The 23,962-nt window shown below is 49.8% G+C and overlaps 1 protein-coding gene and 1 long non-coding RNA gene across 3 annotated transcripts in view; one reads left to right on the forward strand and one right to left on the reverse strand.

Annotated features, from left to right (window-relative positions):
* Nucleotides 1–12,108: 12,108 nt before the first annotated feature.
* PTDSS1 (phosphatidylserine synthase 1) overlaps nt 12,109–23,962 on the reverse strand; it is a 68,075-nt gene continuing 56,221 nt past the window's right edge. The window contains exons 11-13 of the mRNA XM_020896768.2: nt 16,201–16,269; nt 15,176–15,245; nt 12,109–13,177 (exon numbers count right to left, since the gene is read on the reverse strand). Of these exons, the coding sequence (XP_020752427.1) occupies nt 13,068–13,177; nt 15,176–15,245; nt 16,201–16,269 (249 nt within the window). The 3' untranslated portion in view covers nt 12,109–13,067. The remainder of the gene's footprint in view (nt 13,178–15,175; nt 15,246–16,200; nt 16,270–23,962) is intronic.
* Nucleotides 14,196–23,802, forward strand: LOC110139156 (uncharacterized). 2 transcript variants are annotated; one of them, XR_011491530.1, is made up of 3 exons: nt 14,196–14,404; nt 14,546–14,959; nt 20,460–23,802. It is a non-coding gene; the product is annotated as an uncharacterized lncRNA (long non-coding RNA). The 2 variants fall into 2 exon arrangements; XR_011491529.1 differs by lacking the exon at nt 20,460–23,802 and adding an exon at nt 18,603–18,929 and having other exon boundaries at nt 14,197–14,404.

Genomic DNA, 23,962 nt, shown 5'->3' on the forward strand with positions numbered 1-23,962 from the left:
TGAAGAACTGACTCATTGGAAAAGACCCTGATGGTGGGAAAGATTGAAGGTGGGAGGAGAAAGGGATGACAGAGGATGAGGTGGTTGGATGGCATCACCGACTCAATGGACATGAGTTTGAGTAAACTCTGGGAGTTAGTGATGGACAGAGAAGCCTGGCGTTCTGCAGTCCATGGGGTTGCAAAGAGTTGGACACAACTGAGTGACTGAACTGAACTGAATATTTCACTGTATGTAAATACCAAGATTTTGCTGACACATTCATTTGTCAGTGGACTCTTGGGTTACCTCTGTGTCTTAGCTATTGTGAATAGTGTTTCTGTGAACATGAATGTACAAGTATCTCTATGAGTCTGCCTTCAATTTTTGGATATATACCCAGAAGTGTAATTAACTGGATCATATGGTAATTCTATTTTCACTTTTTGGAGGATCCACCATACTGTTTTCCAGCAGTCACACCATTTTACATCCCAACCAACAGTGCACAAAAATGGTTTCCACATTCCTCACCAACACTAATTTTGTTTTGCTTTGTTTCTTGGATAGTAGGCACCCTGATGGGTATGAGGGGACCTTGGTGCCTTGACATATGAACTATAGGGGTACAACCATGGGCTGACCCTGAGCCTCTCCTCCAAATGTCTGATTCCTCGGTCTGTGCATGTGTGTGTTACAGCATGAAACTTACATCATGCGAGCTCTGGGCCATCCAGCCCACCACCTCCTTCTTGAACAGCTTGCAAGTCAGAAGCTGGACTGCAGAAACAGCATCTGGGAGCAGCTCTCTTTGGACAGGAAAAGAGGTGAAAATCTGTTCTTCTGGGTCATTTCCTCATCATCTTTTAATAAAACTTGTCTACTGGCTTCAACCAGCAGAAGAGCTTGGCTGGCTGGTTACAGGGATGGTAACCTTGCAGAATGGAGGTTGACCTCTCCCTGCAGCCAAATGAGTGATTCATTTTTGGCTCAGTTAACCCTGGAGGGAAGTCAGGTTCACCTAGACGCCTGCCCACAAAAGGCGGATGCTCCACATAGGGGCAGTTTTCTTGAGAAAACGTATATTTAAAAAACACGTAAGTGCTTTCTTGAGGGGATAAAACATTCTAACTCAATGGTCTGCCATTGCATGTTTGGAAAGCTTGTGGGGAGCAGATGCGAGGGGGATGAACATTTGCGTTCAAAAGCCAAAACAGTTCCCCAAACTAAACTGGTCCCAGCAGGCTAAAGTTAGCAGGATGAAAGATAATTATTTCAACTTGGGGGAGAGTCACCAACAGAAGTGCCTTTTCACTGCAACTCCTTCCTCATTAAAGTGGGTACCAGGCACGTCAAGATACGGAAGGAGGGACGTCTTTCCTAAACACACAGCAGACGCAGTTGCTGGCAGCCCAGACTCCATGGCTCCGGAAAGAATCCCCATGAACACCGCAGTCACCATCTGAAAACCAGAGGTGCTGTGGCTCCATCAGGAAGGAAGCAGCTTACACGGGAGCAGAAACGCCTCTGTGTCAGATCCAGGCAGCTCCTTATGGGGAGAGAACCACAGGACTGGAAAACCAGGGGCCCGCTTCTGTGACCTTGCAAAGAGCCCGCTTGCAACACCCTCTATTGGCAAGTTGTTGCCAGCAGGAGGGGCCAGGGCTGCAGAGTGGGCAGGAGAGGGGCCCCAAAAGCTCCACTCTTGGCTTTGGGGGAATCTCTGGATGGGTTAGGTTGCCCCTGGTGGTGATGGATGCTGAAGCCCCAGTGAGAGAACAGGGTGGGAGGGCCTGGTGAACTCGGCCCCCCAGGAACAAGAGATGGGTCTGTGGGAAGGCTGGATCTGAGGCTTGACCGTCCAATGGACTCCCTGGCGCTGGCCCAGCCTCTTGCTCCGGGGATGGTATGGTGGTGCCAAATGGCTGCCCACGTGCAGACATTGTGACTATGGGATGAGGACTGACAAGGCGTCCCGGCCCAGCGGACAGTCGCTCACTGCTCTGTGAGGTGGAGCACCTGAGTCAGAGTGCTCCACGACCGATGGAATCGCTCAGTTCTGACTCACAGCATGGAGCAAATCCCCGAATGTTCTTAGAGTGCCTAAGTGGGGTGGGAAAAAGCCGCAGGGGGAAAGGCTACGCTTCCTGCGGATAATGGCAGTTTGAGCAGTTAACTGGAAGGATCCAAGATGTGGTTTATTTCCCCCAGCAGATGAAGCACAAGTCGTACTGGTTCCAGTGGAGGTAGGTTTACTGCAAAGTTGGTGATGCTTCAGCTTTCCAGCCCTCTTTCACCTGGCCTCTTCCAAGCCCCCTGCCCCAAGCTCTAGGAAGTAACCTAGAGCTGGGGCTATATGGCATTTGCATTTTTAAAAATCAAATATTGGGAGTAAGAGCTTTATATATTAGTTTTTTCTAAAGGAGCTGTACAATTCTGGAGCACTTTATAAAATTTTCTGAGTTATATGGATGAACGAGGATCCAAGGGAGAGAATCAGACCATTTTTCTGGAGTTTACAATATCAAAACAAGTCCTAAGCAGGAGAGTGGATGCCTTTGGTGCCTGTACTCTGCACCCCTCACCTGCGTGTTGAGAATCAAGAAGTGGTCCCTAGTCATCACCTTCAAAGGGAAGATGTTCTAAGAAACTTGAAAATAAGGTATTTCCTGATTAACACGCCAAAGGGGCTCTACAAATTTTCACTTTGGTGGAAGTTTAAAGAGGGGGGAAAAAAAAGGAAGAAAGGCAGCCCTCCAAAATGCCAGGGTGTGGGCACAAAGATAAAAAACACTAGCTGAAGAAGTGGAGGCAGGTCTATCATGTCTTGAAGGAAATGAAAATTTAAATAAGATGTCACTACATATCCCTACATCAGAATGGCCAAAATCCAGAACACAGTCACCACCAAATGCTGGCAAGGATACCAACAGGAACTCTCATTCATTTCTGGTGCAAATGCAAAATGGTACAGCCCTCTTGGGAGACAGTTTGGTGGCTTCTCATAACACTAAGTACATTCTTACCATATGATCTAGCAACTGCCCTGCTGGGATTTACCCACAGGAGCTGAAAATGTATGTCTGCACAAAAACCCGCACACAAATGTTTACAGCAGCTTTACTCATCATTGCCAAAACTGAAGCAACCAAGATGTCTCCAAGTAGGTGAGTGGATAAGCAAACTTTGGCCCATCCAGATGACAGAATGGTAGTCAGCCCTAAAAATAAATGAGCAATCAAGCCATGAAGGGATCTTCAGTGCAACTGAAAGGAGTCAATCTGAGAAGGCTATATACTGAATGATTCCAACTATACAACATTCTGGAAAAGGCAAAAACTATGGAGACAATAAGAAAAAGTCCGTTGTTGCCTGAAATCCTGGAGGGAGAAATGAATGGTCAGAGCATAGAGGATTTTTTTGTGTGTGCTTAGTCACTCAGTTTTGTCCAACTCTTGCGACCCCACAGACTGCAGCCCACCAGGCTCCTCTGTCCATGGGATCCTCCAGGCAAAAATACTGGAGTGGGTTGCCATTTCCTTCTCCAGAATACTCTCAGTGCTGAAACAAGCTGATGAACAATTCTTAGCCCATTCACACACCTGTCTGTGAGGTTCTGGGATACTAGTTATGGAACTACTTGGGTTTTGGCAGATCAGACAAGCCAAGTTTTTATTTCCCTTCTATTTAATAAAACTTTAAGAAAAAGAAAGAAGGTAATTGATGCCCTCAGGCTAGGCTTAATCTGGCAAAAATAATTCCTGATAAAACCTAGGATTTTCCTAAGCGCCTCCAACCATGGTTTCTTGGAGTAGGTTAGCATGTGTCAAGGCTTTTCAGGAAGCTGATGCCTTTAGCACATAAGAGGCATGTTTTGGCCAGAGCCCTGCCTCTTATTCTCTTGCAAGAAAGAGAACAGCAAACAGCATCAGACATTGTTTTTGATGTCAGCAATCTTCACCACAGCACTAGAGAACAGAATGGGTATTCAGGAAGACAAAAACAAGAACAAGGTATGTTCCCAGGCTTCTTTTTTTGCAGCAACTACACTGGCTTCGGTTGAATCACAAATTGTCCTGGAAGTCTTGGCGCTGAAGCAAACAGGTCAGCTCCCTGGTTACACCTTCGTCACTGCTCAAAGTACCACACACTTTAACCTTCCTGCTCTTTCCATAGGCCTGGGTTTGTCCTGTATCCAGGAAACTTTGTATGCTGTCTAAACTGAGCATCCCAGCAGGTTGCAAGGCAGACTGAGAATGCTGGCCAGTTTCTACCTGGATCCACACCTCCGGGGCAGTGGAAATACTCTGTATGATACTAAAATGGTGGGAATCTGCCAATTACACGCCTGTCTAAGCCCACACAGTGTACACCACTGAGAGTGAACAGTAAGGTAACCTGGACACTGGGTGATCCTGACATGTCAGTGCAGGTTATCAACTGTAACAAATGTCCCACTCTGGTGGGGGATGCTGATAACAGGAGAGGCTATGCATAAGGAGGGGTGGAGGGTACCTGGGAACTCTATCTTCTGCTCAATTTTTCAGTAGGCCAAAAATTCCCCTTGAAGAAAAATTAAAGCGTGGAGGCAACAGAACTTAACTGCAGACCCAAAGGCAGGCTGAGTTGCACCTGGGCCAGAGGACCCCATACAGGATTCCCCTGAAACCAGAAATGGAACAGTCACACACTGCGGGTCCATCCTGGAAGGGGTGGTCTGTGGCCCCTGGCCCACAAACCCGCTCACTCACAGGCTCATTCACAGCATTTACTGAGCACCTGCCATGAGAAAGGTGTTGGCGATCAACCCTGTTGGGAGCCTGGACTGAGTCCAGGAGACCGGAGAGAGCCCCCGACTCCAAGATGGACAGAGCACACGGGAAGGAGCGTGGCCACGCACATCGGGGATCGGGGGAGTGGCACAGAGCACAGAGCATCTGAGCCGAGCTCTGCAGGACCCTGAAACCGGTCAGGCAGAGCGCCAGAGGCACGCGTCCCAGGCGCGTCCCAGACGCCGCGCAGCCTGAAAGCAGTGTACTGGGGGGGGGGGGGGGATGGGAATGGCGGGGATCCCGCAGCACTATCAGTGGGGGATGGGGCACCCTGGGGTGCCGGGGGTGAGTAAGAGCTGATGCTGGACACATGGCTGGGTTGCCCCATTCTGATCCCTGAGATGCCAAGGAGTGTGGGCTCCATCCCCGATTCCTCGCTCGTTGGGTATTGGCCCCACTGCTTCTTTCTGGAAGGCCTCTCCCGTCTCCCGTCCCATAAGCTTGGAGAGGTGGATGAGCCATGGCAAGCACCAAGCGTGTGTTCAGCAAATAGTTAGCATTCGTTTGTACTGTTAATTATTTTGTCATGTAGGACAAAACCACTATCTGCCAGTCACATTAGCATCTCAACAGCAGAGCAGTTGGGTGATGCCAACATGCTAAGTACAAAAAAATTTATTTGGAAAAAATGAATGTTCTTTCTCCCTCTCCCAGCCTGAGTAGCTGCTCAGTAGAGGATTTTCTTAAACGAGATACAACTGTTTGCAATGATTTTTCAGACATCAGGTGTGTTCATGGTGGTGTGGCCAAGATGTTTTAACAGTCAAGGACTGGATTAGGACAAGTGGGAAACGTTGAGACAATGAGTCCAGTGTACGATGCCGACTTTTTGTTTTTTGTTCTTGGGCCAACTCTATTACTCCCCTTTGGGGAAGTTTCACAACCCTGGCCATCTTTGCAGCAGCGTACAAAAAGTTGTGTGTGCACCACTAGTCTAAACTTAAAAGGCCATTCTGCTGTTCACAGCAATGTTATCTGGAAAACCAGTTGATAATACAAGTTGGTTTACATGTCAGCATTCACATTTTGGAGCATTCTTTACAACTCCAACTATCTCATTTCTCTTTATAAGTTTAACTTACAAATCTTAGCCCAAATATAGGCTGGCAGTATTAGTGAGGTTCTCCAGAGAAACAGAACAAATAGGATATATATATATATATATGTCTATACATATGAGGGGAGCTATTATAGGAACTGGCTATCACAGCTACAGAGGCCTACAAGTCCCACAACCTGCTGTCTGCAAGTTGGAGAACCAGGAAAGGTGGTGCTGTGAATTCAGTCCAAGTTGAAAGGCCTCACTGTGCATGGGGTGGGGAGTGGGGTGGGGGCACATAAATTCTAGCCTGAGTTTGAAAGCTGAGAACCAGGAGCAGCAATATCCAAGGGAAGAAGAGGGAGGTCTCACATCAAGCATAGAGAGCAAATTCACCCTCCCTTTGTACTTCTGTTCTATTCAGGCCCTCAACAGATCGGGTGAGGCCCACCCACCCACATCAGGGAGAGCAATTTGCTTTACTCTGTCTACTGATTCAAATGCGAGTCTCTTTCAGAGACACCCTCACTGACAACACATTCCAAAATACCATTTTACAAGCTTTCTGAGCATCCCTTAGCCCAGTCATGTTGACACATAAAATTAACCATCAGTTGACATGTACGTGTTCTTTGGTCATCACTGCCGGGTTTATCTTTGATTTCTGTTGAAATTACTTAAGAGGTACATACACAGTACCTTCTGGCAGAGACACAATTTTGAGGAATAGAACTGCAACTGAGGTTATCCTCGTGGTCCAAATGTATACAACCGCCCCTTGGACATTTCTGAGAACTCTGGCCCTCTCCTCCACACCCTATGTGTGGTCTGGCAGGTCCCATGCTGGATTTGGGCCTGGCATTTTGTGGATCAAATACGATCCAAGCAAATGAAGAGAAGGCATGAAGGCGAGTGTGGGAGTGAAAAGGTGCATGCGAGCCTATATATTTCTGTGGGTAGACACTCCTGTGAGCTTGAGCATCACTTTCTCACGCACCCTCCTCTGCTATTGTTAGCACACGTCCCGACCAAAGGAAACACAATCCCATCGACTTTAGCAGATGCTCTGGTAGACTAGGGCTGTTCTAACAGCTTGGGACCCTGGGTGTTTTCATAGCTTTCACCTGTCATTTTGTACTAGGGACGTGGTTGGGTTTAAGGGCAGAAATGCTGAGGACCAGCACAGCCCTCTGAAGCACTGGATTCTGCAGTCAGAGGAGGGCAGCAGGAATTTATGCAGTGATCAGCGGCTCTGTCCTGCCTCAGCAGAGCAAGGAGCTGCTCCTGCCCTGTGTGTGAAATTTAAGCCAGGAGCTGACCCACTGCTGGAACAAATATTCAAACCCAGCCAACTGGTCTTCAGGATGAGTTTGAAGCTGTCTTTGATGATGGCGCCAGCAGTGGTGCAAGTGGAAGTAAGAAGTCTGTTCCCAGTGAGTAAGCAGAACTTGACTGGTAAAAGGGACAGGGAGAGGATTTTAAAATCTTACAAGAAAACTCCTCCTAGAAAGTCAAAACTGGGGGTGGGGTTTGCTAAGTAACAACACCAGGGGCTGGTTTGGAGCAGAGCGACCAGACTGTGGTGATGTCACTGTGACCCAGGGTCCCGTCCCTCTCAGAGAAGAGTGGCATGTCCACCTTGGACCAGTGAGTCATCACACCGGAAAGTGCTGCTTCTCATTGTGGAAAAAACACCCTATCCCAGTGGGACATTTCATGGTTATCTTTTCTCCCTAGAAAATATGGTGATGGTGGTGATGGGGGGGTGGTGGTGAACTTAGCCCCTTAGAAAGGAAAGCCATACAGATGCCGTATTTAAAGAAAAAAACACAAAACACAAGAAGCCAGGCCACTACATTATTGCTGACCATAGGAATTCAGTATTTATAATTTACATTCTTTCCCATACTTTGCCGTTTTTCAGAAGAGCCGAGGTTTATGGCCTGGCCAGGTCGTAAATCAGATTCCTGAGGGCAGAGGGAGCCGCGACAGGCAGGAAGAATTGCGTTCCAACGGTTTGCAGAATGCATCAAAACATCAGCGAAAGGGCCCATGTGGAGCAAGGACCCTGCTTCAAGGAGCACGTGACTCCGGTCATTCCTTCCACCACGCACGCAACTAGCTGAAACCACACCGAGGGTCAGCGTCTGCGGTGGCCTGGAGGTTTGACCACCACTCTGCAGTGAGTCCCAGAGCGGGGGAGGCAAAGTCTTGGGTGCTGCCAGAGGCTTCTCATCATCCTTCTGCTGAGGCTGGCTGGGAGGAAGGTGGGCGGGGGGCATGGGTGCAGGCTCAGGGCCAGTGATAGGGCTTAAGACACGCACACAAGACTAAGAAGCCTGGAGTGGGAGAGACAGCTTTAGGCTCTGGGCCGATCTGATGCCCCCGAGTGCGCTCTTGGTCAAGTCCTTAAGCCCCATGACTCCAGAAAACAGGGATAAGAGCAAGCTCAGAGGATGGCAGAACACGCGCCACAGGGGCACGAGCAGGGGAGTGGGAGGGGCGGGTGCCTCCGGCGCCCCTTTTTCCTGGAACTGCAAGGGCCGCGCTGGCACTCAGCTCTCTAGAAAGCCAGCTGAGTGCTGCAGTGGCCACTCGGGAGACACAGGGGAGGGAGGGGCGCTCCAAGAGCCCCCGTCCGGAGGCCTTTGGAAGGATCCCAGTCCCCCGCGTGCCTGTGTCTGGGAGATTTGTGAGCAGTGGCCCTAGTGAACTTATCCCGCCCCAGCTCCTGGCCTGGATTTCATGCAGACTAAGAGAAGGGAGAGAATTCTAAGCCTTCTGAAACCTGGGGAATCTTCGTAAGATTTTCCCAGGTTGTACCCATAATATCTCTAATCGCGTTGTGATGGATGTAGTTGGATTGATAAGGTTGAGGAGTCAGGCGGGTGGGAACAGCAAGGTTGACAGTCCAGATTTTCCAGAATGGACTATTACACAAACCCTGCCTGCCTTTCAACAACTGCAGTTAAGGCTACTGTAGGTAGACTTCAGACATGAGGATGCAGTATTTTAGGTCGTGATCTCAGGTTCATCTACCTTTCTGTTGAAAGGCAAATAAACCTTATTTCCTGTGGTTGTAAAGCCACACATGAGGCCCCTTGACTCAGCATCCAGAAAAGTGTGTCCACACAGGGACACTGGTATCTGAGGGCCTGGGGAGACTGTGTGCAGGGCAGGGGTGTCGGGGGGAGGGCAGAAGGCCAAGCACGCAGGAGAAAACCTTCCTGTCATTTGGGGCATTATCAATGCCCACAATTTGCAGGCCCTCAAGAGCAATGTTTTCAGAGCATTCAGATAACAAAACAAACAAAATACCTGGGGCCCAAGAGATTCAAGCCTGAGCCCAGAATGGCTAAGGAGGTTGGCTGGTGAGTTGCATCAGCTGGAAAAGCAAAACTCTGAGGCAAGTTCTATTTTCTGAATGATGTCCCTGTCCTCTCTGGGTTTATGAGAAGGGGATAGAAGAAAGGGAATATCAAGGTGGACAGAACTGCAGATAAATTTCTGACAGGGATTAAAGGCAGTCTTTAGTAAATATAGGAGACAAGGAAAAGTTTTACATTTCAGCACTCCCACACACTGAATAAACAAACACACATCCATCCAATGATTCCCCCCTTCTTTGGAAGACATTAATGAGTCCTTTAAATTCACAGAAGATAGCAAAATAAAAAAAGCTGTATTTACTGCATCAAAGATAATATCAGAGTTCAATTAAAAAACCTGGTAACCTTCACCTGTGATAGTTCCGGCATCAGGTTTAGAATAAACTGATAAAGCGAAATGCTATAAAAATTTATTATGGCCAAGCAACAAGAATCTGCAGCCCTTCAGCCTCAGCCATTACTAATGCTGAAACTCGCAAAGAACCCAATAATACGACCCTCAGAATGTACATGCACAATGAAGGCAAGAGATGCACTTGGAATAAAACACTAAAGAACAGAAGTCTCAGCTCTCCTCATATGTTGATTTCAATCATAAAAGTGGGCACTACATTAAGGACTGCAATCACCTAGCTGGGGCATCCCTGGGTCTCACTAGCAAGAACTCTGAACATGAGGCCCACCTGGTGGACATGAGGTGGGCTGCCGAGGTCGCTGAGCAGAATTCAAAGGGCACAGAGCACCAGAGTTAATGCCCCTGCTTAGAGTGCTCAGTTCCTCTGGTTTCTAGTGGTTAAAAATGTTCTTTTCCACCCTACATTTAGCTTTCTCCTGTAAGGGCCTGACCAAGTGCACTATTACCAACAAATAAGACAACCCAAGGACCCAATTCCAAAGGGAGATCCCTGACAAAGGGAGGTATCACTTAAAGATGATGCAGAGTGGCTTCAGAGGGGGACCAGGAGGGCTGAGCCTGATGTCTTTGGTAAAGAACTTTATTTCCCTGAGGTGAGTACTTTTCTCATGAACTCACTACAGAAGTGATCATAGTGAAAATAAGACTGGCGTTTGTAAGATGTCTTTTATCATCAAAATGCCTAAAAACGGGTCAATGAAGCGTCTTAGCATTGCTGTGGGAGCAGTCTGTCCAAGGCTTTTACAAACGGTGAAGACAGACACAGGCAAAGCAGGGACAGGCCACAGAAAGACCTTTGAGAGTGACGGAGAGGAAAAAGTACTGAACACCTGGGGCGTCCCTGGTGGCTCAGCGGTAAAGAATCTACCTGAGATGCAGGGAACACGCATTCAATCCCGGGGTCGGCAAGATCCCCTGGAGGAAGAAATGGCCACACATTCCAGTATTCTTGCCTGGTGAATCCCCATGGACAGAGGAGCCTGGCAGGCTACAGTCCATGGAGTCTCAAAGAGTCAGACATGACTTAAGAGACTGAACAAGAACAACAAAACATTGGATGTGATGCTACTTACAGAGAAATATACATACAGCATTCTATGAGGATCACCTCCAAAACAATGGCGTCTTATAACAGGGCATTTTGTAAATGACAAAGGTGAGATCACTTGTAACTGAATCGTTTCTGATATTATATGACAACTCGGACCTCCTTCAATCAAGGAAGCCTAGTTTCCTAGAAATGAGTGGAAACAGCAGACCAAGTCCAGAGTCATGGCTTCTAGGAGGAGCGGCAGTTGTGGTTCTGGCTGGTCAAGGGAAGCACTGGTTTTGGAACCACTGTAGTCAAGAGCTCTTACTGACAGGGGAAACGGAAGTTTCATGGCAAAGAAAGTACGTGGAAAGTATCTGGGAACTTTCCTGGCCGTTCTGTACAAGGCCATGGAGGAACAATGTCTCACGTGCCCTCCGCACTTCTGGGTCACCCCATGCTGGGCAGAGCCTCCTTGAGAGCAGCCTTGGAGAAGCAACCCCCTTCCTTAGCTGGACCAGCTACTGGTAAGAAAATGAACCTGGAGATGCTCAGGGACATGGCCCAGCATGAGGAAGTGGAATTGAACACTGTGTCCGGGATACAAATTCTGTACCTTCAAGCTCTCAGAGAAGCCAAACAAAACACACTCACCTAATTTTGGAAGTAAGACAAATGTTACATGGTGCCTCTGTTTAAGAAAGTGATGAAAAAGCAAATGGGTCTACAGAGCGGGCACCTCTTGGCTTCTCTTTGGGACTTTAATTGAAAGGATGGGGCCGCTGTTAGGAGAGTACGTGCCCGCTCACAGCTGCAGCCAGCACAGCAACCCCCGCAGCTCCCCACACCAGCCCAGCGGCTGGCGACACTTCTCCGGAGTAAGTCTGTGTGGGCTCTCAACTGAGTGGCTGCCAGAGGCCCAGGGCACAGGAAGTGACCTGAGCTTTGCATGATTCATTTAACCCCTCCACCCTGGAATTCTTTGCGGAAAAAGAAAAATATGACGGCTATGGTTCAAGATTTCCTTAAAGGGGGAAAGACATCGAAACCTTTGCGCTCTATGAAAGGAGGGAACAAAGTGATTGGTTTTAGCGAGTTTATGAGAAAATCAACTGGGTACTGGTCACTTGCTAGAAAAATCAATCCAACTTGGCTGATGTAACCACTCCCATAGTGCGCACACACAAAAGACAACAATGACTATCTTGTTCATTTCCTATTGATCACTTGGGAAGTTTAGAAAAAGGAACATATGTGTCTGCAAGCCCTCTAAAATATATATTTTTTCCTCTTTTCTTCTCACTACATAAAACACAAACATATTCACAGTATCCTAAAGCCACTTGAAAAACACAGTGATCGCTTACAAACAGTGAAAAGTACCAATAAGATGCAAAGAAATGAGCACTTAACGAGGCCGAATCTGATGGGTTTTAACGCGAACCATTTTATTTAAAACAGGGATCCATCAGAGGTGGTGAACTATCAGGGTCAATGGTCTAGAGCATGGCACGGATGAAAGGGAATACTCACCAGCACCTCACATGGGACTAAAAGACAATGTCAGCAACACACCATGAAAGAAAACAAATAAAATGGAAAAGGCACCTGGCTGGGGGAGGGGTCGCAGCGAGCACTGCCTTCAGGCAGGTTCCCACCTGTGCACTGTGGCTAAGTCTGGACACTGGAGAGGGAACGGGAACATTCTGGTCTAACGCCCAGGATCCTATGTGGGGAGCTAACCTTTCCGTAGCCTGGTTTCTACCTACCACATGTGGTTTCAGGTCCTTGGGGGAGAAGGTTGCTAAATGTAACACCAACGCTCCCCACTTTTTTTCCTCTGGGAGAGAGGGGAGCTCTCCTCCAATTCAACTTCAGCAATGGCTTCTGAAGGCTTATATTAAGCATCCCGACTTAAAAAACAAGCAGTAACGAAATAAAACACAGAAAAGTGGAAGGGCAGATTCAGAGAAAGAAAACGGTGGTGACCTGTCCATCAACTGTCCCGGTGGGATGCCCTGTCTTAGTGAAAACGTTTAAACCACACCCACAACACGGGAAGCACAAAGCTGCTCCGGCAATTGAGTAAAGAGCTACAGTCTCCTCCTCTGAGAACCGTCGTGCTACCGGTGGCCAAGTGCTGAAGTTACCAGGGACCCCCGAGGGGCGAAGGCCCAACCCCCTCCCACAATCGTCTGCCCCGCGGGCCGGGTCTGTGGGAAACAAGACCCACGCTCTCAAATAACGACTCCAGCCCCCGTTCCTTCCTAATCACTCTGTGCCTTTCGACCTCCCTCCTCCCGGCAAGTCCAGCCGATTCCGTCCCCTCCCAGTTCTAGGCACTCCCTGGAAACATCTTGGATTATGAAGAATCAGGGTCTTTTCATTTCTTTCCCACTCCGTTGGTGACTTTTGACTTGGAATGTCGATTCCTTCTTCTGGAAGAATGGCTCTCGTTGTTGCCTGGATGCTTGGTGGGGCCGTCTTCAGAACCTGGTCAAGAGGATTCGGGACACACGGTCAGCATCATTGCGGGCTGCGGGGCCCAGGCTCTGCCCCTCTGCCCCGGCTCCCTAACCCAGCCGCCCGCTGCTCCTCCACTGATCCTCCGGCGCCATCTAGTGGCCTTGCTAATAAACCAACGCATAGACGAACCAGTGGAGTTTGAATCAACTCGAGGCGTTGATGATAGACAGGGAGGCCTGGCCTGCTGTAGTCCGTGGGGTCGCAGAGAGTCATACACAACTAAGCGACTGAACTGACTGACTTGACGGATAGAAGCCCCGGCCCTCGGCTAACTAGCACAGCTAAGGCCTGGGTGTCCTGAGGATGTTTTATACTCCCCGCAGGGTGGATTGTGGTCCATGGGGATGGGGGCTATTAGTGAGGGCACAGATCACATCAAATCACAGAGGAGAGCCCGTGAAAACTTAGACCATGTGGGTGTTGAGTCTACCTTTGCAACCAAAGGACGCATTAGTGGCATTTCCCCCACCTTGGTTGGGGTTGTTTCTAAATCCCTAAACTGTAATGAATTCTTGACTTGATAGAAATGAAAGCTATTACACGACTTCAGGGGTCTGACCTGGAGCTCCCCTGCTACTCAGGACGGGTCAGGGGTCTGACTTGGATGTCCCCCGATACTCAGGATGGGCAGACGGGAGTCACCCGGGAAGACTCGCGGGCCCTTGAGAGGCTCAGGGTCTACAGGGCCGGCATCCTTTGTCATGCTCCATCGCGTGGGAGCTCAGAGAAAGGTGTCTACATGGGCTGAGTGCTAAGCAATCAGCAGGTTATCAGCCAGCTGGACGGTGGGGCTGGGGCATTCCGGGCAGGGCGTGTGTAAGGTCTGGAAGGTCATCAGAACTTCCTGGCAGGAGGCTGGCTCTGCCCCAGAGTTGGGCATGTGGACAACCTCTGGCCTAGCAGCAGAGCCAAGATTCTCTGCTCCAGGGCTCAGGTTTTGTTTGTTTGGTTTGTTAAAAGGTCAGCCTACCTTTCATTTAAATATATCTGTACCATTGCTTATATCTTGTGGTCTTGTCACTGGAGATCCTAGAAGTGCCATGGACTGATCTCTGGGCAGGGGGGTTGGTTCTGAATAAGGGAGCCCTGGGGAGAAACCCTGTGCCCACCTCCATCCGCATTCCACAGTAGTTGGCGGATTCAGGAGAAACCACCTCCAGCAGGGTGACCAGCACTCCGCAGCGTTTTCCCAGGGTGAGTTGTGCTGTGCTGAGCTTCACCCTGAAGAACTCAGGAGAGCGACTCAGCAGAGCAGTCCCTCCCTTACCCCGGCTTTGCTGAGCCAGTCTTAGGATTGACATTCAAGGTCTCTGGTGTTCACTTCTTTCCTTTTAGTCAAGTCCCATGATCAGTCCATAACTGAAGAGGAAGTACTGTCCAGTGGAGCCTCCTCGGGGTCATTTTTCTACAAGCCAAATTCTTTAAAAACAACCAGGTGGCCCCGAATCTTTCCAGAATGCTCCTTGGGGAGAGGCCAGTGGGAGATCCCTGACTACACTGCTGAAATTCCTCTGATGATGGTCCGTCTCTTGAATCAACGCGATCAAGGTGATCCGCCTCTTTTTTGAAAGGCTTCTCTCCTGGCACACAGCTCTTCCTAACCCCTCTCACTCACAATGAAAGCCAAGAGGAGGAACATCCTCATCAGGATAGCTGAGACAGTGGGGTCTTGTTCTGTCCTTCTATCTCAGAAGAGGCAGAACCACACGGCGCCTCTTCTTATGAAGCCAAGTTTCTTGGGCAGAACCTGTGAGCACTTTGCTTATTTCTTTTTGGTTTTTTTTTTTTTGCTTGTTTCTTAATAAGTGAGAGGAGACATGCAAGTGAGTAGGTTGGAGACCATTTAGGGCAAATATTTATCAATATTCAGAGGATAAATTCTGATTCGAAATCCCTTTACTTGGGCTTTGGGAGGGAAGAGGACCTAGGGGAGCTTTTAGCGAAGAGAAAGAGGGAGATAAATACCTTTTGAACCTTTCCCGTGAGGCCAGGAGATGTCTGGACTGTAGGTGCCATCTTCACATTCTGAGTAGGTCTAGGGAGAGAGGCAGGCTTAGTGGTGGGATGGAGTGCTCCCAGGAGGAGGGAGCCAGCGAACAAGGAAGGGTGCTCCACCCCGGCCTCTCCTGGGCTAGGGACCCCATCAGCAAGGGCAGGACCGCCTGGTACTCAGGCTGTCAGCTCTAGAGCAAGAAGACTCCCAAGTGATGCAGAACAGATCTTCTAGAAAGTGCCTTTAGCTCCTTAAGACTAAAAGGATAAATAGAGGATGAAAGCTATTTTCACTTAAAAAAAAAAGATCCCAGTTGACGAGGCTGCTATAGCATTTTAAGCCCACTCACATCAATCCTCTACCTTAATCCTTCTCTACTAGGAAAGGAGGGCTCCCCAGGTGGTTCAGTGGTAAAGAATCTGCCTGCTAAGGCGGGAAGCACTGGAGACTTGGGTTCAGTCCCTGGCTCAGGAAGATCCCCTGGAGGACTAAAATGGCAACCCCCTCCAGCACTCTTGCCTGCGAAATCCCACAGAGGAGCCTGGCGGGCTACAGTCCATGGGGTCTCAGAGAGTAGGACACGACCGAGTGGCTGAGCACGCCCGCACCATGCACGCACTATTAAGTGAGCAGGGCCAGAGCTCAGCAGGGGGACCCAGGCCGGGACGCAGGAGGAGGCCTGCACAGGGTGAAAGACCCAGCTTTGCAAAAACTGGTCCAGGGCTTGCCCCGCAATTAAAAACAAGCAAAAAAATTAACAAATAATTTTAAGTTTCAACCCTCTTAAGAAATGAGGATAAGAGTACGGGACCTATTGAACAGGGCAGTCACAAGCAGGGATGGCAACTATAGGAAGTGAATTCTGAACTGGCTGGGTTTCTGGGGAGCAGGGACACTCTGCCGGCCACGCCCCATCCTCCGTGACTGTGCTCCGGGCTACAGTCCCAGGCTGGGCGTGATCAGACACAAAAGGCCATCTCTGCCTTCCCTTCCGTACCTTTTCTCGGTGACCGTAGTGCTCTGCGTACCAAACCATGCCGTACAGGCACAGGAAGGTGGTGAAAGCCTGGAAGAGAAAAACAAGCACAAAACGGTTTTAGAGTGAGGGTGCAACCAAAAATTCCGTTTTCCCGAACTTCAGGAGTTCGATGGGAATTCACACATGACGTCTCAAGGAGTTTCTGCCTCCTGCCCCTGACAACGGTACAGCACTGCTGGGTGCGGCAGCGACGATCCCGGGAGGCAGCAGGAAAGACCGCTAGGGCTTTCTGAGAGAGGAGCTGGGAGGAGACCTCGGTTACCAGTGTCTCTGTGGCTGGCTGGGCTTCCCTGATAGCTCAGCTGGTAAAGTGAAGAATCGACCTGCAATGTGGGAGACCTTGGTTCGATCCCTGGGTTGGGAAGATCCCCTGGAGAAGGGAAAGGCTACCCACTCCAGTATTCTGGCCTGGAGAATTCCATGGACTGTATAGTCCACGGGGTCCCAAAGAGCCTGACATGACTGAGCGACTTCACTTTCCGTGGTTATCACTGTGAGTCTGCCTGTCAGAATGAAGATCTCTTCCAAGTGTGGGATCAGGTAGGTGCATTTTCTGAGCAGCTCTGCAGCTTCCGGCTAAGAGCACGTATAGGCCTCTATCTTGTACCTCTTTTTTGGGTCTGATTCTCATAGTCCGTCCTCTGGACCCTGCCCCCCATCACTGGAGTCAGTTAAGAGGACTTAGCTGGTCACCTTCTGAGGGGAATAGGACTTTTTATATATATATATTTATTTTTTGGTTCCGCTGGGCCTTCCTCACTGCATGCAGACTTTCTCTAGTTGTGCCCAGCAGGGGCCCCTCTCCCTTGCGGCCTGCAGGCTTCTCATTATGGTGGCTTCTCTTGTTGTAGAGCATGAGCTCTAGGGCACGTGGGCTCCGGAGTTGGGGCGCAGGGGCTGACTGCCCCTCTGCAGCTGGGATCTGCACCCGACCAGGATCGGACCAGTGTCCCCTGCGTTGCCAGGTGAATTCTTAACCACTGGAACTCCAGGGAAGCCCAGGAAAAGGATTCTGAATGAAAAAGCAGTTTTCTTCCATCTGGGGACACAGTGGTACCAGAGGGCCCTGAGGACACACGTCCATGTGGAGGTGGCAGGGCCCAGCAGGACACCACTGCCCTGGGTGTGGCACTGCTGTTTAGTCTCAGCAGCCCCACCACGATCCCAGTTCTGGCTGCTTCCGTTTTTCTGTTAGGTGGATAGGAAAATAGACAGAAAATCAAGTTGTCTTCCGAGATTGTGTGAAAAGACACAGGCATGGTCCATGGTTACCCAGAGGCTGGGATCACCTCCACTCCCCCCCTGGTAAGCCCCACCAGCCCCCCTACACCCTAAATTATGCTCTAATTTAAGGGAAAAAATAGCACCTAAAAATCTAGAGTTTTAAAATGTGTCAAAAAACTGAAAGTTGGGGGAAGTTCCTGGCTGCCTGGACTACACCATGTGACAGGACAGGAAAGGCCCCCTAGCTGGGCCTCAGTTTCCTCTCGTGACCGTGAGGGAGTCGCCAAAACCAAGCAAACAACTGTCTGTTCTGCTGTTATGTGGTGTTCAGTCCTCAGTCGTGTCCAACTCTATGTGACCCCACGGACTGCAACACGCCAGGCTTCCCTGTCCTTCACCATCTTCTGGAGCTTACTCAAACTCATGTCCATTAAGTCGGTGATGCTATCCAACCATCTCATCCTCTGTCATCCCCTTCTCCTCCTGCCTTCAATCATTCCCAGCATCAGGGTCTTTTCCAATGAGGCAGCTCTTCGCATCAGTTGGCCAAAGTATTGGAGTTTCAGCTTCATCATCAGTCCTTCCAATGAACATTCAGGACTGGTTTCCTTTAGGATACACTAGTTGGATCTCTTGCTGTCCAGGGGACTCTTAAGAGTCTTCTCCAGCACCACAGTTTGAAAGCATCAATTCCTCAGCACTTCTGCTGTTCTGTTTCTTCAGAATTCCTTACTTTGGGACCCCACTGACAGAACATCCTCCTCAGGGTCTAACCTCCATCTCTTCCATTGTGTTTCCTGCTGGGACCTGACCCCTTGACTCAATCATGGAAATAGTTGTGAAATGCTGTAATTGTCTCTTCTTGAATAATTTCAGTTCTTTCTAAGAGTCATAACTTTAAATCTAGAGATGTTAATCTCAATCCTCATCTCACAGCAGAGGAATAAAGCTCAGAGAGGCGAATGACCTTCTTAAAGACACATAGCTAGAGGGTGGCAAGACTGAAACCAAAACACAGGTGTCTTTACATACCTGGATCAAATTTTAGGGGTGTCTATCAAAAGAAACGCTAATTTCAGGTTTACATGTCTTTAGAGTGCTATCCATTATTTATCTGTCCATTCATCCATTCCCAGGGGAAGAAAGACATCATGGGAGGAGCCAGTGTGCCCAGCCCGCAGTCCGGAGGATGGAGCCCGGACTGCAGGGGACATGGGGCTGCGCCTTCTTGTCAGGGGCGACCTGCAGCCTAGCCCGGGTCCAGTTCCTCCCGGTCAGCGACATTCACGGAGTGTCTGCTAGCTGCACGGAGTCACCTTACAGGTCAAAAAAGAAAGGAGTCTGAGTGCTCCCGTGGCCCTTCCATGCCAGTGAAGTGGGAATAGAGGAATGGCAGAGAGATAACATGAAATAAAAGAAGACCCACTAGTTCATTTTTTAAAATTAAATCCTATTGAAACTGGTATAGAGCAGGGTGTTTTTTTATTTAAGAAAGCTCATATCTCCCCATCAAAAAATTAAGCCATGAATGAATATACGAAAATTATAAAATGAAAAAACGACTTCTAATCTTTAACACAGTCCAGTACTTGTTCAGATTTTTAAATGTACCGTTTTCACGGCATGGCAAGAGTGGGAAGACTAGGGGATCTGCAGCACGTGTCAGCTCCTTGACGGAGAAAGCAAGACAGCTTATGTTGCATAAGGAGGGAGAGGGGCAGGGTTCCACCTTCAGGGACCAGAGGATGACTGTGTGGCGGGGGTCGTCATTGCGCATCTCGCCCACCAGAGGGCAGGCGTGTGGGACTCCTCTTCAGCTTTCTCTCCTGCCCTGGGAGGGCAGACTGGCAGTTTGGGGCTGCTCCAGAAGCAGACAGCTGGGCAGACCTTGCTTTGCAGGAGGGGCAGGCAAACACTGGCAGGTGCTGCATGGCAGATGCTTATTATCACGATCGCCATGCAAAGGACCTGCTGTGGTGGCCAAATTTACCACTTCACCTGGGTACAAGAGGCCCTTTTTCACACTTGTCCCAGGAGACAAAAACTTATTTATGGGTTTGCAATCACACCTCTGGAAATCTAGGCAAGGACCCACTTAAAATGTCAAGGCCTGGCATTTAAATTGCAATTGTGCAGATTTTGTTTAAAGATAGAGAAGGAAAAAAAAAAAGAAAAAACGTGAGGGCTGAGCGCCAAGGCAGCACACAGACCCAGGTGTGGCTTCCATGTTATGGTTACCAGCATTCAAATCCACCCAGACTTATTAGACAACTGGTGCTGCGGCAGCTTATCAACCAGCATACGGGGCCTTTATTTCTACATTAATCACACATTCTGTGTATACTCTCTTCCCAATCAAGGCGAATAATTGGGGGCTTTGTTTCTCAGCGTGGAGACATGGCATAAACTCAGTGTTCTTTTACTGAAAAATGTTTGCCTCCCTCCTAAGACTGAGACCAATCTTGATCTTCAATTAAAACCATGATTATAAAAATGTGCCGGGCACACACATTTTTTTTTTTTTTTTTTTACTATTTATTAAACCCACACTTTATTTCCACTCTTTATCTCTGATAAATGTGCAAGGCCGTGGGGACCCCTAATCATCCCAGCCAAAGGCCTCTCTTCAGGCCAGCTCCCTTTCCATGGCACTCCTCACTGAGAGCACTAACAGGGGGATTTGGCTTATCTGTAAAGTCCTCTTTCCTGTGGCTGTTTCCGTCCCTAGCCCAGCTTCTAAAATGTGACTGCTCCCCGGTCCCCATCCTCAGCCAGCCTCTCCTCCCTCACTATTGCGCCCAACTCTTACCAAGCCAATGACTCCTACCATACCCCAGGCGTGGACGCCTCCCGACTCCTGCGTCTCCACCGCTGACCGAGTCTTTCCAGAGCTCCTGGACAGGCCAGAATTTCCAACGACACAAGACACCCTCACCTGTAAAATCTAAGGGTCCTTCACACCTTAACACACCTCCTTTCAACGCCCTTCTCAGATACCCCTCAAGCAGTCACCAGTACCGGAAGCCACCAGTGGCCCAACAGGAAAGCCGAGCGGCCCTCCCCAGCGCTGCCGAGGGGACGCCTGCTGGGCCGGGTTTCTGCCGCCCTTTTCGCTGCACCTTCAACGCCACTGCCTGGGACAGGTCCTCACTGAGCTCCCAGCGACACCCTCCAGCTCAGCCCTCCTCCGTACCCTCCCTTGCACGCTCTCCCGGCCTCCAGCTGCTCCGTGAGGCAGTCTTTCCACTGAAAAAAAAAAAACCTCTGAATTCCCAGCAACACACAGAGCCGGTCCTGAGACACGTCCGACCCCCTCCTCCTCCGCCTTGCTCTCGCCCTCGCTCCCCAGACAGGCCGCCATCTTCCTGTGATGCCGGGGCGGGGGCACTTCGAGTCTTCACTCCTGCCTGCCTCGTCAAATATGTCTGGGCCCCCTGGTCTCCGTCTCTGGACCTCACCCCCTTGGTCTCCCCGCATTGGATGAGTGTTTCTTGTGCCTCAGGCGCTGTGCTAGCGTCCGTGGGACTGAAGGACGATGGAGCTCTGTGAGCAGCAGGAAGTGCCAGGTTGAGGAGACCGACATAAACCACCACAGAAAACGTCACGCTGGGGCCAGAGCTTGAGGAAGTATGTACGGAATGGGACGGTTCCCCCCGAGGAGGGAGTCCTCTCGTCTGCCTTGCAGGCTGGAGTGTATTGCACGCGGGGCGCAGATGGAAGGCTGGCCTTGGCATTAAGGTTCACCAGGTGGAGGAAAAAGCAGGGCAAAGCGCTCAGCGTGGACAGAGGAAACCTCTCGGGTGCAGGCAGGACAGGTCAGGAAGGACGATGCGCTGAGGTGTTCAGTAACCGGGAACAGTCTGGAGGAGCCTGAGGACGGGGTACTGTAGGGCTGGGCGTGTGAACCACCCAGAGTGAGGCCCCGAACGCGCGGGCACGACTTCGTATTTCCATTTCTGGGTGGGCGCTGGGGACCCATCTTCCTTCCGCCGTTTCTGCCCCCCAGAGGGAGCGCCCCCGGGGCAACCCTGCGGCTTTCCCTCACTCCTCGCCCCTTCCCCAGGGGGCGGTGTGTCTTAACTGACTGGGGAACAGGGATGAGCAAGCGGGCCATATCCTTTCTCAGCGCAGGGAAGCCGGCTTTTCTGAGGCCGGAGAGGAAAGTGCGTCTGCTCCTGGGGCTCAGGATTGGAAGGCTGTCGTTGGCATCAGCTGCGGATACTGAGAACGTGGGCGCTCGGTCATGAAGCGGCTGCTTCTGACTCCACAGCCCTCGTTCTTCCTGCCTGTCTCCTAACTGCTCTGAACCTGGTGGTCGGGGGGAAATACTGTTCTCTTGGGGCTTCTAAGCGGGGAGGAAGGGAGTCCGACCTGAATTCTGGAAGACCCCTTTGGCAGCAGAGTGGAGGACGGATCCGAAGGGCAGGATGGAGAAGATGGGAGAGGACGGGGTGGAGCTGGGTGGGTCACATGGCAGGGAGCCTGACGGCTGATTCGAGGGGTGACGTCGGGAGGTGGCGGCCGCCTCGCCTCGGGGCTTAGGCTGGGCGCCGGAGAGATGGGAGATCCCGGGTGACCCCGAGCACACGTGACCGCCTGAGCTGCACCCCAGCTTGTCGGCTGCTCTCTCCAGAGCTCCTCCGGCTCTGCGCGCACACATCGAGATGATGTCTGAGCATCAGTAGTGGGCAGAGGTAACTCCCACGTGCCCTTGGAGGGCCTCCGAGGGGGACCCCGTGGAGGGGGAGTAGGAAATCTCTAGCCAGACTCTCTGGCTTTGAGCCCTGGCTCTGCCATGGACGACCTGTGTGACCTTAGGTAAGTTAGGGGGACCTCTCTATTCCTTTATCTGGGAAAGAGGGGATAACAAAGTACTTCCCCTCAAAGTGTGAAGCTCAAATACGCAATGTGTAAAAAGTGCTTGGAGCAGCGCCTGGCGCAGGGTAAGCATGAATAAATCTCATCTCTGCCTTCACCTACCTGTGCAGCTCCACATCAGGGCAGCTCTGATGAGCACTTGGCCACGTGATGGACTTACAAGGGACCACGCTAAGGGATGGAGAGACTGAAAAACGGGTCGTGTCCTCGATAAAGTTACCATTGCATAGACACCAAGGTGCGTCAAAATTCACCAACTTAAGGGGGCGGATGCTAAGTGTCTAATCAGTAAAACAGAGTGAAAGTCTCTAAAACTTAGAGACTGAAGGGGCCCGGCCAGCTGGGTGACCAGAGACAGCTCCTTGGACTCGGCCGACCGTGGGGAGACTCTTCTGGCTATTGATGCCCCCCCAGGGGAGGCCTGCAATAAGCTCTGATAAGAAGCACCTTCTGCCCACATCTCAGGAGCCTTGCCTGCTCTAACCTGCCTGTGGTCCCGTTGGTGCCAGGTGAGGGCTATGCCCACCCCTGCCCGCCGTGAGTACCCGCTACAGTTCACACAGCCGGGGTGCCCATGCCAGAGAGAAACGTGAGGAGCAAAGGGTAACATTTCCTGGCCTGTTTGACACACTCCCCCCCAACCAATCCTTACATCTAGTCTCACTGTGATGGAAAAAATACATCTGAGCATGAATTCTGGGGTTTGAGGACAAAAGAGATCCTTCTCCCCTTTCACTGTTCAAGATAAAACAGTACAGGCTCAAGGTGCCGTGTCAGAGTTAGGATTTCTAACAAGTAATCCTAGAAATAGACACCGTGAAAGGCAATAAAAACGCTTTAAAAATACAAAGTTCAGTCCTGCCAAAAGGAAAAAACAAACAAAAGGACTTGAATCTGATTAAGCCTCTAGATCCAGCTACCAATTTATAGAAAGTATAGAGGACAAAGAAATCTGGCAAATGACAGCAAGGATGGCATCAGTAAAACCAGACGGGAAAACCTACAGGACAAAAGAGCTTGTTTCTTCAACAAATAAACTGCAAAGGAGAGAGCACTAGAGATGGAGGGAAATATGTAGATTAAAAAGGGCATGCAAACCAACTGCAAGGAGTAGATGCTGATTCAAATAAACTCAGAAAATACAAACCTGAAGAAAACATGAGAAATGTAAACACTGATCAGCGACTTAACAGTATGAAAGAATGAATTCTTTTTCCGGTGTGATAATGTCACGGTGGCTGCATTAAACAAAAAAGCATTCATGTCTTTTTTTAGAGAGACATCCTGAAATAGGAAAGGTGGGCCTGCTTCGGAGTAAGCTGGGCTGGGGATGGTACGTGCGGAACAGAAGGACACGAGACTGCCCATTGGTGGGTAACTGCTGAATCTGGGTGATCTTATCTACTTCCACATGTTTGAAATTTATGTGCTAATAATAAAAATTTTTTAAAAGCCCGACTTAATTTTCTAGACCAAGTAAGTAAACGTGAAGAATCTTAAATGTAAAATAAGACTTTTCTCCAAAGTAACAAAACAAATTAAGAAGGGCAATCACAGTATTTTAAATTTCAAAAATTTTAAGGTAAGATATTGTTTCATTTGAGAGATGAGGGAAAAA

This window comes from Odocoileus virginianus, chromosome 15, assembly GCF_023699985.2.
Source record: "Odocoileus virginianus isolate 20LAN1187 ecotype Illinois chromosome 15, Ovbor_1.2, whole genome shotgun sequence".
Lineage (NCBI taxonomy): Eukaryota > Metazoa > Chordata > Mammalia > Artiodactyla > Cervidae > Odocoileus > Odocoileus virginianus.